The sequence below is a fragment of the Papio anubis genome, chromosome 17, assembly GCF_008728515.1.
Source record: "Papio anubis isolate 15944 chromosome 17, Panubis1.0, whole genome shotgun sequence".
In the NCBI taxonomy this organism is placed as follows: Eukaryota; Metazoa; Chordata; class Mammalia; order Primates; family Cercopithecidae; genus Papio; species Papio anubis.
Window position 1 is genome coordinate 11,500,011 of NC_044992.1, and position 17,106 is coordinate 11,517,116.

The 17,106-nt window shown below is 43.0% G+C and overlaps 1 protein-coding gene across 2 annotated transcripts; it reads right to left on the minus strand.

Moving 5' to 3' along the window:
• Positions 1-1,143: 1,143 nt before the first annotated feature.
• ZNF18 (zinc finger protein 18) lies at positions 1,144-16,832 on the minus strand. Of its 2 annotated transcripts, XM_031656984.1 has the most exons (6): positions 16,700-16,832; positions 15,225-15,414; positions 14,724-14,812; positions 8,561-8,645; positions 7,746-7,856; positions 1,144-2,452 (listed from the first exon to the last, which is right to left on the minus strand). In XM_031656984.1, the coding sequence occupies exons 2-6, from the start codon at positions 15,370-15,372 to the stop codon at positions 1,665-1,667; spliced, it is 1,221 nt and encodes a 406-aa protein (XP_031512844.1). In that variant the 5' UTR covers positions 15,373-15,414; positions 16,700-16,832; the 3' UTR covers positions 1,144-1,664. The 2 variants fall into 2 exon arrangements, with proteins under 2 accessions (XP_031512844.1, XP_031512845.1); XM_031656985.1 differs by lacking the exon at positions 7,746-7,856.
• Between the last annotated feature and the right edge of the window lie 274 nt (positions 16,833-17,106).

Consider the following 17,106-nt stretch of genomic DNA (forward strand, 5'->3'; position numbering starts at 1 on the left):
CACCATGCTATAAATCTCTGCTATACAGAATATGGACTCTAATGCTAATTCCTCTATGATTTTCCTGCTTGCTTCCTTGAGGTTCCTGCACCCCCTAAGTGGGGCCTTCTCATCTTCATGATACAAGGGAGTTAATAAATTTTACTCCTGGAAGCCCGGAACTCCAGCTTGGGTGTTGTCCCTCCTCTCCCATCAACGAGTAATGCACTTGCAGTTTCCTGACTATAGGCTGATCTGTTTTCAGAGAGATAACTCTGTCCACATTAGCATCATCCTTCCTGAGCCTCACTCATAGTAGTATAGTAAGATCAGATAGGCCGGACATGGTGGCTCACGTCTGTAATCCCAGCACTTTGGGAGGCCGAGATGGGCAGATCGCGAGGTCAGGAGATCGAGACCATCCTGGCCAACATGGTAAAACCCCGTCTCTACTAATACAAAAATTAGCTGGGTTTGGTGGTGCGTGCCTGTAATCCCAGCTACTCGGGAGGCTGAAGCAGGAGAATTGCTTGAACCAGGGAGTCGGAGGTTGCAGTGAGCCGAGATCACACCACTGTACCACTGCCCTCCAGCCTGGCGACAGAGCAAGACTCTGTCTTCAAAAAAAAAAAAATTCAGGCAAAAAGAAGGAAGTGGAAGACGGTGGGAGGGGGAAGTCTCATTATACAAGCAGGACACTTTGAGGCATGTAACTTGTGGCGACAAGGACAATTGGACAGTTTAGATACATGTGTTAATAAACCGCTAGACAGTATTATAAACTAGATCAATACTATTGATTTCTTCCTAACACTCACAGACAAAATGAGATTAAAACAAAGGTAATTTTAAAGCATAGAACACACTTTGGCAAAAATGATAGCCACATGTGAGATGCCAGGAGGAAGAGGGGCGGCTTGAGGCAAGAGATCAAGTGGAAGGTTGGCTCAGAAAGAGGACACCAAAAACAAACTTAGCTGAGACAAGCCCTGGCCAAGCTCTCATCATCTGAACATCAGCCTAGGACTTTCCTATTACTGTTCTGCTACATCATGAACTGGATAGGTTTATAGGGGCTGACTTTGGAGCTCAACTGCCTAGGGTCTTCTATGAAATCATGTGCTTTGAAATACAGTCAAACACACAGTGAACACTTCAAACAAGTAAGATAGAAAGTGACTCTAAGTTTATTTCAAACAAGGGACGCTTGAAGTGAGTTTTTCGCCCCGATGACAAAGAACGCACGTGAGCTCACTGGCCCTCTATGCTTCTCTTCTCCCCTTCTGGAACAGAAGACCTGCTCTAGAACCCATTTTAAGGGGCTCATCTGAGGTTCTTCCCATAAGCAGTGACTACAGCTAATCCCATTAAATGCTTCCCAGAAAGCACTTCTAAAACTGGATCTCCAGTTTAGACTTTTTCCCCAGTGGGTCCAAAGGAAGGATGAGTGGAAACATGAAGACTATTCTTTCTCCTGAGGCAGAATCAAGAATTTAAGCCATTGTGAAATCCAATCCAAGATATCCTCCAAGTCCAAAGCCATGTCCAGATTCTCGCCTCTCCAATCCATGAAAAGAGGAGATGAACAGGGGTATCCTCTCAGAGACACAGTTCCTCTTGATGGAGCTGAGTATATTTTTAACGGGCTGGGAGACAGAAATGGGGAAAGAGGGTTTGGTTACTGGCTACTTAAAGGGCTTCTTTCCTAAGTGGGATCTTTGATGTTTGTCAAAGCTCGATCTCCAGCTGAAACTCTTCCCACAGTGCGAACATTTATAAGGCTTCTCTCCTGTGTGAACCCTCTGATGTCTATTGAAGTTTGATCTCTGAATGAAACTTTTCTCACAGATGGGACATTTATAGGGTTTCTCGCCCGTGTGGATTTTCTCATGGTGGCGCAATCCTGAGAAGTCACTAAAGCCTTTCCCACAGTAATCACATTTACAGGGCTTCTCTCCTGTGTGAGTTCTCTGATGCTTCACAAAGTCTGAACTCCGCAGAAAGGCTTTTTTGCAGATGGTGCACTGAAAGTATGTCTCTCCGTTGTGAGTTCTTTGGTGAAAAACAAGCTGAGAATTCCTATAAAAGGTCTTCCCACACTCCCTGCAGGTGGGGAGCTTCTGGGCCATGGGGGCCCTTGGCTGCCCCTTCTGGGAGGTCTCTCTCTTCTCCTCAAGCCACAGAGTGGACACTTCTCCTGAATGAGGATTAGGCAAATGCTGACCTAGTTGTTTCTCAGAAATCCTTTCCGGAGGAGAGAGCTGTTCCCCTGTTCCCTCATCCTGAATGTTTTGCACAGCCTCAGGGAGATTCTCTCCTTCTCCAAAGCATCCTGGCTCATCCTCACTGAAGAAGCCCCTCAAGGAAGCCTGAGAAGGAACCTCGCCTGAGGCTTGACAGGAAGCATGCAGGAGCTCCTGGTCCCTGTGATTCTCCAAGTTTAGGTTCTCCTTGTCATTCTCTTGTCTGTCTCCTAAAAGAAGAAAGAAGATTTGAAATGGTTCAAGTGCTGTGCCCTGTTTACTAACTCAATGTCAAAGAGAAGGTCATCATAAAACATTCATTTTTTTTTTTTTTTTGAGATGGAGTCTCGCTCTGTCACCCAGGCTGGAGTGCAGTGGTGCGATCTCGGCTCACTGCAAACTTCGTCTCCTGGGTTCACGCCATTCTCCTGCCTCAGCCTCCCGAGTAGCTGGGACTACAGGCGCCCACCACCACGCCCGGCTAATTTTTTGTATTTTTAGTAGAGACGGGGTTTCACCGTGTTAGCCAGGATGGTGTTGATCTCCTGACCTCATGATCCACATGCCTCAGCCTCCCAAAGTGCTGGGATTACAGGTGTGAGCCACCGCGCTCGGCCTCTTTTTTTTTTTTTTAAGGGCATTAGTAAGTGAGGAAGAAAACTACCATATGCCTGAATGCTCAAACTCACTTCCCCTGTCCTGGGTTCAAGGCTAAATGGTTCGGCTCTGGAGCTGAGGATTTTTAAACAACACAGGAGCGCTCATAAAGTGATCACTCCATAAATAAAGCCACATGTATTTCTTAAGGTCCAGGAAAGGTCCAGTATTATAGGCAACTACTGCTTTTAAAATGATTTTTATCTGATTATGTATAAAAGATAAATATGGTAACTTAAAAAAAAAACTCGAGAGAGAAATATATACAGAAGAAAACCAAATCCGCCTCAATCTTACCACCCAGAGATAACAACTATGAGTATACATTTCCTTTCAGTCTTTTTAATTTAATCTATATGTGTGTAGGTATATGCTATTTTCTGACATAATTTGTGTCATATTGTACATATCGTTCCATATCCAGCTATGTAGTATTTAATTGTGAATGGTGGCATTAATCAATGTAATATGGAGTCTCCCTCTCCCATTCATAAGACGCCCAGAATTTGTGAAATGCACGTGTCATTTTACCACAGTTGCAGTGCAGCAAGGTTGTACTATAAAAGTGAATCCCTTGATCTGTGCTTGAATCTAGTATTTACATGTGCTTTATTAAATCACACTAGCAACTGGAAGTTTGTTTTTCTCACCATAACTTGGGTTTTTGGCTATACTACTTAATGATGCATATAGAAAATTTTTATTTTGATGGTAGGATTTTCAACTTTTATACATGATTTTAACTATATAGATCTAAAGATGCAATTTACCTTTCTCTTTCTAAAGATCTCTAACTAAAGATCTTTCTAAAGATCTCTTTCTCTTTCTAAAGATCTCTAACTAAAGATCTAAACATGCCATTTACCTTTCTCTTTCATACATTAGTGTCTTTTCAATTGTCTGCCAGGGATCTAGGCATCTTCTAGAGAGCTAGATCTGAACTTGTGAAGTCAAAAAGCCTTAGAATGTCCCTGAATCTAAAAATAAAATAAAATAAAATAAAAGCCTTAGAATATATTCCTCTCCAATGGCAAAGGTACTTTCTCTTGTCTTTAAAAAAGCCTTTATAAATATCATTTTATTTTTTATTTTTTATTTTTTTTTGAGACGGAGTCTCGCTCTGTCGCCCAGACTGGAGTGCAGTGGCCGGATCTCAGCTCACTGCAAGCTCCGCCTTCTGGGTTCACGCCATTCTCCTGCCTCGGCCTCCAGAGTAGCTGGGACTACAGGCGCCCGCCACCTCGCCCGGCTAGTTTTTTGTATTTTTTTTAGTAGAGACGGGGTTTCATCGTGTTAGCCAGGATGGTCTCGATCTCCTGACCTCGTGATCCGCCCGTCTCGGCCTCCCAAAGTGCTGGGATTACAGGCTTGAGTATAAATATCATTTTAAAGAGGTGAGTAATGGCCCATCAAGAAGATGCCATAATAAACACATAATTTGTTCCCCTACCATGAAAATCTAATTTGCTTATTGTGTTTTTGCTACAATAAATAATGCTGTGATCAGCATTTTTCTTCATAAGTTTTTGCCCACATTTCTCATCAATACCTCAAAGGAATTTCTCAAAGTGGAATTACTGTGTCAACAGGCATAAATATTAAGGCTCTTGACACCTACTGGTAACCCAGCTTCCAGAACAACTCTGCCATCCTCTCATATGTGAAATTGGGCAGAGGGGGAAGCAGGTATTCAATACTTAAATATTGAATATTTTTAAACATGCCATTTAGATGGATGAAAAATGGTTTTTCATTGTTTTAAATTTTAATTCTTAAGTTATGAAAGGATGAATCTTTATCACATTCATGAGCTATTTTTCATACTCGAGGACTACTGCTCATATTTTACTGGGAAAGTACATTTTTCGTATCAACTTTCTTTAACTCTTTCTATATTAACAAAAATAATCATTTATCTGTCATGTTCATGAAAACTGTTTCTTGTTGTTGTTGTTTTTTTTGAGATGGAGTTTTGCTTTGTCACCCAGGCTGGAGTGCAGTGGCGTGATCTCGGCTCACTGCAACCTCTGCCTCCCAGGCTCCAGCAATTCTCTTGCCTCAGCCTCCTAAGTAGCTGGGATTACAGGTGCCCACCACCATGCCTGGCTAATTTTTGTAGTGTAGTTAGATGGGGTTTCACCATGTCGGCGAGGCTGGTCTCAAACTCCTGACCTCAAATGATCCGCCTGCCTCAGCCTCCCAAAGTGCTGGGATTACAGGCATGAGCCACCGCGCTGGCCTGATCATGCTAAATTCTTATACAGACCAGCATCTCTTTCTATGCTCCCTTTTCTGTTCCATTGATCTGTGCATCTACTTTTATATCAGCATCACACTATTTTAATGATTTTTACCTTTATAATACAAGACTTAATATTTTCAGATCTAGCATTCATGAAACATTCTTCTTTCAAAACTTTTTTAAAAAAACTATTCTTGCATGTTATATTTTTCCAGAAAACTACTTTAAAAACTTTAATCCTTTGGATTTTGATTAGAAGGGGAAGTAGATGACTTTTTGAGACTGCCCCCTGCTGGCCTGTTTTAACTAGGAGCTGTTCTTCCATACGGTCAACTATAACAGCATATTCACTCTCGACATTGATTTTTGCCCCTGATCTGAGTCCAGATCTGGTAAACTAGCACACTGTTGTAGTTTTCAAACCAGGCCTTTCCCATCTGGTTACTGTGACTTCCACAATTATTCCACGTCTCTTCCCCAGACAGCCGGACTCCCGCACTGACTTCCTGCAGACTTCTTTCCTCCAAGTGTTCCCTTCCTATCTGTCCTACACGTTGCTGCCAGATTCATCGTCCTAAACCTCTTTCCACATATCCTTCGTTTTTTTTTTTTTTTTTTTTTTGAGACGAAGTTTCATTCTTGTTGCCCAGGCTGGAGTGCAATGGTGTGGTCTCGGCTCACTGCAACCTCCGCCTCTCAGGTTCAAGCGAATTCTCCTGCCTCAGCCTCCCAAGTAGCTGGTATTACAGGTGCCCACCACTATGCCCAGCTATAAATATATATATACACACACACACACATATACACACACACACACACACGTATATATATATTGCATTTTTAGTAGAGACAGGAACGTATAATAGTTTTTTTGTTTTGTTTTGTTTTGTTTTGCCTATCAAGGCGGGATGACCCTTGTAGACTCCTCACATCTGGTTACAGGCAGTATCTAATGGGACCATGTCAGCAGAGGTGGGATGAGGGAAAAACAAACAAACAAACAAAATGAGTAGGAATATAGTAGCTATAAATCACAAATAAGATCAGACTACTAGGAGCTATATGAGAAGTCTCTGTAGCTTCCATTCCATTCTACTATGAACTCAAAACTGCCCTAAAAAATAGTCTATAAAAAAAATCCTACTGCAACGACCTCCAAAGCAATATTTTCAACCTTCTCTGACTACAACCCACAATAAGTTCTACGGACTAAACTGTGATCCCCCCAAAATTCTTATGTTGAAGCCCTAGCCCCTAATAAAAATGTATTTGGAGGTGGGGCCTGGGGCCTTTGGGAGGGATTAGGTCTAGATGAGGTTCTAAGGGTGGAGTCCTCATGATGGGATTAGTTTCCTGTCTCCCCTTCTCCCTCTCTCTCACCTCCCCCCTCCCAGTCTCTCCCTGCCTCTCCCTGTCTCCTCTCCCCAACCCCCCTCTCTGCTCTGTGATGACACAGCAAGAAAAGCGAGGTCAGCAAACCATGCTAGCACCCTGATCTTGGACTTCCCAGCCTCCAGAAATGTGAGAAATAAATGTTCGTTGTTTAAGCAACTTTATCTATGGTATCTTGTTACAGCAGCCCAAGCTAAGGCAGTAATCAATATATTTATATTGAAACACAGTACACACACACATATTTTAAACAAGTATTTCCTGAAATATTACCCACCCCTACATCTGATATTTCCTCTTCAATCTTATTGTTTGGTTTTTTTGTTTGTTTTTTTTAACGCTGGTTGTAACTCTACCATATGATTTCACAACTCACTAACTGGTTATGCAATGCAGTTTGAAAAATACTGTTCCAGAAGAAATCCTTGTGAAATAGCGTGATAAATATGTTGCATAAAATTAAAATCAAATATCTCAGCTAATGATCGCTCTCTCTGTGGTATACTAGCAAAAGAAAATAATTACTCAGATGCCACTGGGGAGAAAGAATGGCTTGCCCTACCATTCCCATCCTTGGTCCTCTTCTTCCTCTAAGGTGCTGGGATTTACTGTGTACGTAAGTGTGTGTATGTGTGGGGGCGGGGCGGGGAGGTTTCACAGTTAGGTTTTACATCACTTCAGTGTTTTAGAAAAAGTGTAGAAAGCAAAGAATGACTGCTATTTTACAAGAGAACAAGTTCAGATTTCTTCTTCCCTAGTCTTAAATAAATTATTTATATGAAGTATTTGTTGATGTTGCTGTTTTAAAAATGTGAGGTGCACAGGGATTAGATAAAACTTTTTCCTGTTTGTTTTATGTCTAGATACTCTAACTTCTTGCTAGGCTGCTACATAGTCCTTTTCAATGAAATTCTACTCTATTTGTATTGGTCTCAATTTGTGTGAATCTTAATTCTTTCTGAGAAAGAAAGCTAAAACAACAGAAAAGATTAAAGGCAACAGGTCTGATGTGTGGTCTTCCTTCCATGGTTAAATGTGTGTCAGCAGCCCTATAGCCAGAGATAAATAGACTCAATCTCAATAGTCGAATCAAACCAATCAGATCATGGCTACTTACAACCAACGTAATAGAATATTCCATCTCCCTCGACCTCCTTCACCACCTCCCCAGTCACCTCCAATTTCATGAGAGGCAGTCAGAAATGATTCCAGACCAATGAACGATTACTCACCTATGCAGGTGGGTCTTGGGACCTTCTCATTGACATGAAGGTACAGTCCTGCCAGCTCTTCCCCATATTCTATTGAATTAGTCAGGTCAGGTTTGGAATGGGAAATGCCTGCTATAGAGAGAAAGATGTATGGTGGGCCTGGATGAATGGGGAAGACTGGGAGCTGAAGCTGTGTCTTTCAAAGGAGTACCCTACGCATTAGAGACAATATGAAGGCTCTGGACGCTTGCAGAAATTCACCTTAGAACAGCGTGTGGAGCTTGTAAGACACCAGTACTCACAGGATGACCTTGACTGATGGTAAAGGCCACGAAAACAAGAGTCTAAGGAGGTGGACAGAAAGGTCTGTAGACTACCTGGCAGGCTGGTGTGAGCATCACGACTGGGATCCCACCAATGGTTGGCTGACAAGTGTGGCTTAGTAGAAAAAAGCGTGGACTCAGAGTCAGCCACAACTAAGTTCCGTCATGACTCAGCCCACTTATGAGTTACGTGGCAGTTGGTAAGTATTTGATCTGACATTCACTTTCATCAGGTTTAAAATGAGAATACCATCATCAATTTCATAGATTAAAGAAGTTACTCCGTGCAATGTACCCACAAACAGTTCCTGGCACACTGAATACTTTCAATACAAGGAAGTTCTTACTGTGATTCTGCTATCTCCAACTTGCCCCAGTTCCCAACTGTGTCCCTAATGATTTCCTTCACCTGGCAATTTTACGTTCAGCAGACGTCTCTATGAGTGCATGGAAAATGCCTCACAGTTTTCCAGTCCTTCCACCTCCTTCCATCAGGCTAACCCACGCCCTCACCTCCTGAGACCATTTTCCCATAGGTCTCCAGCATGAGATCCCAGTATTGCTCCTTTTGAGTGGAATCCAGGTGTCTCCACTGTTCCTGGGGGAAAAAAAAATACAATACCATGACTCCAATGAAGGTGTTTGAACCTGCCTTCCCGGCCTAAAGGAAAGCTGAGAAGAAAGGAACGTGCCACAGGATCATGGCCATCCCAAGGCCTGAGAAATCCCAGCAGAGTGGTTCAAGGGACAAAGAGGCCAAAGGGAAAACAACAGTCCCTGTATCAGTGTTTCTTTCCTTGGTGAGAAAACATCTAGGCTTTACATTCTGCACTTTTTCAGCTGAATTATTTAAAAGTGGAGAATATAGAGGGCAGGAGCCTTTTCCATACTATTTTTTTTTTTTTTTAGATGGAGTCTTGTTCTGTCGCCCAGGCTGGAGCGCAGTGGAGCAATCTCTGCTCACTGCAACCTCCGCCTCCCAGGTTTAAGTGATTCTCCTGCCTCAGCTTCCCGAGTAAGCTGGGACTACAGGCACACGCCACCACGCCTGGCTAATTTTTGTATTTTTAGTACAGAGGGGGTTTCACTGTCAGGATGGATGGTCTCAATCTCCTGACCTCGTGATCCGCCTGCCTCGGCCTCCTAAAGTGCTAGGATTACAGGTGTGAGCCACCTCGCCCGGCTGGTACTATTTGTTTTTTTGTTTGTTTGTTTTTTAACTCAAGTGCTTGTACTAGAGGTCTTTGAAGAGAAATAGCCTGATAGTCCCACTATTTAATTAAAATCAGGAAATTCAAAAAGCAAAAGAAAGAAGTTAAAAAGGAATCTGTTGGAAAAGCAAGTGCAAATCAGTAAAATGTAGTTAGAGTCAACTGCATTGTAAGCTTTACCCTGAAACAAAGATTGGTATATTCAGAGAAGAGAGAGAGGTTATAACCATACTTGAAATCTCTTATAGTTCTGCATTTAGAGTCTAACATTAAATCAGTTTTCTTGCCAGATAGTGGAAAACTGGTGGGTTCTCTGGAGCAAGCTGTCCCTCCACAATCTCCAAAAGAAGCCCTGCTTTTCCTATGAAACGACAGACTGGAGACTCAAAACTGGGAATACCATACAGTTAGGGTCTGCTTTCGTGAATTCAAATTTCAGTCTTCCACCAAGAAGCTGACTATTACAAACTCAGACTGTATAGCAGAGGGATTAGCAACCCATTTTTTTTGGAGTCAGACATACTGAGTTTTAAGTCCCAACCTTGCCACTTTCTAGCTGTGTGACCTTGAGCAAGTTACTTAACCTTCCAGAGTTTCAGGCCTCACCTAATGATGGCACTGAACTCACAAAAGTGTTGGGAGGTTTGAGATAAATAATGCAAGTGTCACCTAATTTCATAGCACACTGTACTTTTTTTTATTCACAGCATTTATGTTTATTAAATATTTATGTGTTTGTACATATGTATATGCACACATGTAAGTATTTGATTAACTGCTGCCTCTACTAGCAACGTAAGCTCCATGAGGAAAGGACTCTGTCCTACTCTTCATTGTGTAATACCTTCCCAGGTCCCAAGAGCCTGCCCAGAACAGAAGAGCCACTCGATATATGTTGCTGAGGTGAAATAGAGCCCTTAGCAAATAGGTCCTCAGTAGATCATATATATTCTTACTATGACATGCAGTCTCCCAGAATCACCCAAAGGGTCTGCAGAGAGAATTAACGGATTCTGCACACTTTCAGAAACCCCAAAGTTGATAGACATGAATAGCCAGGCTTCAGGGAACAGAAATGAGGAGAGGAATTACAAAGTCATCCTCCTACTGTATACAATATACTATTCGGGGAAGGCACTCTCTGATATGGTTTGGCTCTGTGTCCCCACCCAAATCTCATCTTGTAGCTCCCATAATTCCCATGTATTGTGAGAGGGACCTGGTGGGAGATAACTGAACCAAGTGGGCGGTTCTTTCCTGTGCCGTTCTCGTGATAGTGAATAACATAACATCTGATGGCTTTAAAAACCGGAGTTTGCCCGCACGCGCTCTCTCTTTGCCTGCCACCATCCTCGAAAGATGTGACTTGCTCCTCCTTGCCTTCCACCATGATTGTAAGGCCTCCCCAGCCATATGGAACTGTAAGTCCAATTAAACCTCTTTCTTTTGTAAATTGCCCAGTCTCAGGTATGTCTTTATCAGCAGTGTGAAAACATTCTCAGTCCTAAGTCAAGTCTGCCCCCAGCACATCAAAGAGAAGTGGAAATGGCTCAAGGAGAAAGGAGATACCAAAAAGTGTTTAATTAGCAGGTGCTAACCCAAACAAACAAACGAAAGAGGGTTTGGACTTTTTTGGGTGGGAAGGATAGGAAGCTGAAAAGTGACCTCAATATACCTAATTACATAGTCAACTATTAACTATCACCACATTTTTCATGTGAATTTAAATTTAAATTTTTTTAATGTTTAAAGTATAAACAGCTAGCAGCTTATTCTGTTAATCTCCTGTGAATGCAGCTATTTTAACAACCTCCTGAAAATAATCACTTGAGCAAACACTTGAGCTGAATACAGGAATTCTCAGTCTTTGTGGTCGGAACACAGGGACCCTGGCTTCAGTGCCAGCAGAGGAAAGGATGTACAAGCACAGTAGTATCTGCCTGGCTGCCTGGCTTGCTGACACAGGATCTACTCCATGAACACAGTAACTACCAAGAAGAGGACAAGGCAGAAAAGGATACAGCCACCAAAACCCCCAGGGGTCAAAGTCAGCTCATTCAAAAACCAGAGAAGTTGCTTCAGGAGCACTGACAGGGTACCTCCAGCTTAAAGACACAGATTTACTCAAGGAACTGCCAAGAAGCTGGGTGCATTCGAATAAAACCTCCTACTGAAGAGGCAAGACACCAATGGCAGCCAGCTTGCCTTTTTCTCATATTTAGAAGAGACGGAAAAACCTAACTTTCTCTCCTGAAAGACAGAAGCATGGGATTTGATGAGAAAATTCTATTTTTGTGTGGAACTGGCACCATCTTGTGGGTTTATAAAATATTACAACTGACTTGCACTGAGTTACTTACACGCTGTTCCTTTCCTTTAAGTTTGAAAACAGAGGAAGGTGAGTAAATGCATTGCTGGAGTACTATGTAAGGTTCCAACTGAGTCATGGTTTCTACTAATGAAATAACTACTGTGTACTGGGAGTAATACCATATCATCATTCTGGCATTATTTATGAAGTTCCTCACTTTCTTGAGATTAGAGGGAGTGATTAATTTAAAAATTCCTTTTACTTCCAAAGGATTCCATTAAATATCAAAGTCTTCCTGATGCAAATAACTGCTGTTAGTTTGGAGGGGATATTCAGATTGGGTAGGGATGAGTTTTGTTCGTTTAACTTAAATGGTTGCTACCTAGTTATCTTCTGAAGGTAGGGAAATACAGAGACATGTATATGTAAATACAGTTGTAAAACACAAATTGGTGCTGATGAGCATTTTAAATCTTCTGACTTTAAGTTATCCAGAACAGGTGAGAATACTCTGTACATACTGCAGAAACAATAATCCTCCAAGCCTGGTTGACGTATTCCACAGAACACCCACAAATCTTTCTCACCAAGCAATGTCTTGCTTCACAATTTGGTTTCTGGACACCTTGAAAGCAGGCAGGAGGGTGCATTTGGTTCACTAAAAAGATATGTCTCTCCCCTGCCACCTCCCCATCCACGTTCCCCCAGAGTAAACTATGAAACGGATATTCTCCGGTTTTTGTATCTCTGAGCCTGGAGAGCCGAAGCTCAGACCCCGGTCTGAAACACAGCATTAAGCACCACCTCCTGCCGTCTCTATTTTCATCTTCGCTCTACAGTAGACTGCAAGGCAAGTCCCCGGAGGAGTTCCCTCGACGTTGTAAATGATGTTTTAATGAAGGTATATAGGCTCGTGAAAAAAAAATATTTTTACAAAATTCAACTTTTCAAAATTGTTAACTACATATCAACATAAATCTGTCCCAGAGACTTCTATGTACAGCAAAAATGAAGTATTAGGAATTGCTGAATGTACCTCCTGCCTGAAACAACTAAAAATGGGACAAAATGTGTGAAACAATTGTTTTCAGACACTGCACATTACCCAAGCAGAGCAGAACAAGATCCCTGGAAGTGGGAAAACAAACTCAGTGAGCGCTAGTTATCCAAACGTACTGCCTAGACAGAGGATCCAGGCAGCAGCACAGGAAGGGAAAACCCAGGCTGAGCCAGGCAGCCTCCCTGAGTTGAGCAGAAGGAGCTCAGAGTCTGGAAATGCCAAGGTGCTTAAGAGTTGACAGGGCAGAGAAATCAGAGGAGGAAGCTGCACAAAGAGAAAGCTCCAGAGATCTACAGAGCGTACCCCCAAAGTCTGAGAAATAACCACCCAAAAGAATCAGAGGGAACAATCCCCTGAGTTCACACAGTGCTGGAAACAGTTTGTACTTCCACCAGGCAGAGTGGAAAACCTGGTATATGAAGGGGCATCAGATTACTCAGAATACTCAGAAGGGAAGTGCCTTAGCATGGAAAAAATAATACTAGACTAAATGTTTCTCTGGTGCCATATAACCAACCAACCGTGTTCAAATAACTGCATCCCATAGCAAAGTTCAAGAACATTTACAGTAATACAAAAATATACAGCACCCCACCAATGTCTGATACCCAATCAAAGATTACCAGGCATGGGCAACATAGTAAGACACAAAAAATTTAAAAATTAGCCAAGCATTGTGGCACATGCCTGTAGTTCTAGCTACTCAAGAGGCTGAGGCAGGAGGATGGCTTGAGACCAGGACGTCAAGGCTGCAGTGAGCTATGACCGCACCACTGCACTCCAACATGGGTGAAAAAGTAAAACCCTGTCTCAAAACAAACAAACAAACAAACAAAAAAGACAAAGATTACCAGGCACACACAGAAGCAGGAAAACACATCTCATAATGAGAATAATCATTTGATCAAAACTGGCCCAGACCCAATACAGGTAGTAATCAGTAGGTAAGGATATGAATACAAATACAACTATATTCCACATGTTCAAGAAGCTAGAGAAAAAAGTGAACACATTAAGTATAGACATGAAAGATATAATAAAGCCCAAAATCAAACTTCTAGACGTGAAACATTCATCCAAAATGAAAAATATACTGGACGAGATTAACAGCAAATTAGATGCTGTAAGAAGAAAAGACTAATGAACTTGAAGACATAAAAATAGAAACTGTCCTAAATGAAACACCAAGACTTCAAAAACAGAATGAAAAATATACTGGATGAGATTAACAGCAGATCAGATACTATAAAAGAAAAGATTAATGAACTTGAAGACATACAGAAATTGTCCAAAATAAAACACCAAGACTTCAAAAACAGAAAAAAAAATCAGTAAGCTTGGGACAACCTGAAGAGCTCTGATACATGTATATACATTATCATTATACACATTTCACAGGTATTATTTCCCAAGTTCTTAAAGGAGAGGAGAAATAAGTGAGACAGAAAAAAAAAATGCTTTAGAAATAATGGCCAAAAATTTTCCAAGTTTAGTGAAAACCATACACCCACAGATCTAAGAAGCTCAATGAATCCCAATTATAAGAAATGTGAAAATGACTCTAAGGCACATCAAAATCAAATTGTTTCAAAAAATGAGAATACATAGGCAGATCATGAGGTCAGGAGATCGAGACCATCCTGGCTAACACGGTGAAACCCCAGCTCTACTAAAAATACAAAAAAAAAAAAAAAATTAGCCGGGCGCAGTGGCGGGCGCCTGTAGTCCCAACTACTCGGGAGGCTGAGGCAGGAGAACGGCGTGAACCTGGGAGGCGGAACTTGCAGTGAGCCGTGATGGCGCTACTGCACTCCAGCCTGGGTGACAGAGCAAGACTCTGTGTCAAAAAAAAAAAAAAAAGAGAGAATATACGGAAATAAGCAAATATATATACACTATATGCATAAGAACAAAGATAAGAGTACATTTGGCATGATTCTATTTTTATAAAACTCTAGGAAAAGTAAACTAACGTATGGTGACAGAGGGCACATCAGAGGTTTCCTCAGGATGGGGAATGGGGTGAAGAGGCAGGAGGAAGAGATTATAGAAGGTAAAAAGTTTCCTTTTCACCGTTTTTGTACCTCAGCTCACCTGCGGTGCTGCTGGGAGCAGTGAGGCTCCGAGGTCCTGGTCTCTGATCAGTCTTTCCTCTGGTCGGGCAGGCTGGGAGGCAGCCAGGGCTGAAGTGAGGAGAGGAAGTTTTCAGAATCTGGATGTCTGCCTTAACCACTCCCCAGAGGGCGCAGATAACAATCTTCACAAATCAGAACAATACCTGTACTGTCATCTATATTACAAGACTTCTGTTTATCTCTCTGACAAACTCCAACTCCCTCCAACCTTCCAGTCTCACCCGTATTTTCTCCCACCTCCTTCCTCAGAGCCAAAATCCAAACGGTCTGGCCCAGTCATAAAGCAGTTTAAAACACAGACGTTGACTCTCCAGGCAAGAGCGGTTTATTTAGGTCTAACCTGTTGGCAAACCTCTCAGGGATACCCCAATCTGAGCAGCGTACCATTTCAACTCACTTAGGCCTACTAATCCCAATCCCAAAATCTCTCCAAGAGACCACCACACAGCACCATCCTCACCTAGTTCTGCTTCTGTGTCAGATTCCTCTTTCACGATGTGGCTCAGAAGCTCCCCAGGCCCTACCGAAGAATTCTCAAGTCCCAGTTCCTGAGGCACCACTTCAAGATGGGGCTCCACTTCCCCCACTTGGCAGCTTGGAGATTCCATCTTCTCTGATAAGATGTCCTGTCCTAGAACCTGGATACTGATCTAGAGACCATATATTAGTAATTACTGAAGAATCCAGAGTAAGGATCTCTAAAAGATACAAAGCTTACCCTCTGCAATAGATCATAAGACAATTTCTAAGGATGTGGAGAAAGAGAAAACCAGCTTTTATTTCTAGTCCAGCAGGAACCAGGGTAAGAAATGTCCCAAAAAGACACCAAAAGCTGAGGCCTGCACCAGGCATGGGAGACCTTGGAGACACGCCACTAAGGTGCCTCTACGGGATATGCCCCACCAATGAAAACTCCGGCAACTTTTGAATAACTTCTCAAACGTTCTAAAGGTGGAATATGCTGGGAGACTTCACCCTCAATCCTCGACAGCTAAAAAGTGTTGAGAGTCAGGGTGTTAGAATTAGGTGAGGTTGAGGGAACCTAGCTGTGGTATAACAAGAAATACACAGTTAGTCTTTGTCCCCGAAAGCCCTGGTAATTTCCTGAGTGACAGAGGTGAAGGAAGAGGCTTTGTCATTCATAACGAGCCCTTCTCAACCACACCAGAGTTTATGCTAGGCTTCTGGGCTGGCTGGGCTTGGTTTGGGAACAGCTTGAGATTAAGGTTAGGAACTTTCGATCTCTCCCCACCCCCCCACTTCCCCACCCCCCCCGCCCCCCCACCCCCACCCACCCCCACCCCCCCACCCCCCGCTTCTGGGAGGGAGGGCAGCTAGGCCTGTCCACCAATGCAAATGACTACGTCAAATTATTGCCAAAGCAGTGAAGCCTCCCATAAAAATCCCTAAACCATGGGGTTCAGGGAGCTTCCAGGTTGGTGACCTCAGGGGGAGGAGTACTGGTAACTAACGTGGCATGCCAGGAGAGGCAATGGAAGCTCCATGCCCTTTTCCCCCACACCTTGCTCTCACGCTGACTCTCTGGCTGTTGGTGAGTTGTATCCTTTATGGTAAATTCGGTAACAGAGTAAAATCCTTCCCTGAGTTCTGTAAGTCATTCCTAACTAAGTGTCGAACTTGAAGAGAGAAGATTGTGGGAATCTCGAATTTATAGCCAATTTGTCCAGAAGTTCAAGGTGGCCCCTGGGACTGGCTGGCATCTGAGAACAGGAACAGTCTTAGTTAGACCCTGAACCTCAAGTCCAACTTCAGAGCAGAACTGGGACACACTACTGGTGTTAGAGAATCAGAGAACTGGCCGTTGGTGTGAAAAGTTCCACCCACTTGGTGGCAATACAGAAAAAGACCACACACACCTGGCCGGGGACCAGAGAGAGACCCTGTTTCACTGTAATCATATTACCCTCTGCTTACCCATTGCCACAGTCTCTACTTGGGTCCCCCCTTCAAGCTCTCCCACAAAGGGTCACTGCCTCTTCTCCACTTCCTGGACACTGTTCAGCACCCACATCTGGATCTCCCAGACTTGGGATGGTCAGAAACTTCTTTCTTTAACATGAGGATCTCAGGATCTGCTCTTTAGTGTGAACCTCTGGCTGCAGCCACTGGAAACAAGAGCTTCGAAGCTGCTTCAGGTCTCATGAGGGCCCAGACATCACCTAGTACTTTGGAACTGCCTGGCTGGTGGTCTCAGGGCTGGAAGTTCCTGCTTGAAGAGCAGCATCTGATTCCGAGAACGCTAGAGACCCTCAGCTATGCAGCCAGTGATGGCAGCAGGCCTAGGGCCTGCCAAATCAGGCATTGTCCAGCCTGGCAAAGTC

Bases quoted from the DNA above. Each gene is read 5' to 3' on its own strand.
- ZNF18 (XM_031656984.1), bottom strand. From the start codon at position 15,372: ATGGAATCTCCAAGCTGCCAAGTGGGGGAAGTGGAGCCCCATCTTGAA. The intron at 7,857-8,560 runs GTGAGGGCGTGG...TTCTCTCTATAG, and splicing joins TGGGAAAATGGTCTCAGGAG to CAGGCATTTCCCATTCCAAA. The intron at 2,453-7,745 runs GTGAGTAATCGT...TTCTTCTTTTAG, and splicing joins CCCAAGACCCACCTGCATAG to GAGACAGACAAGAGAATGAC.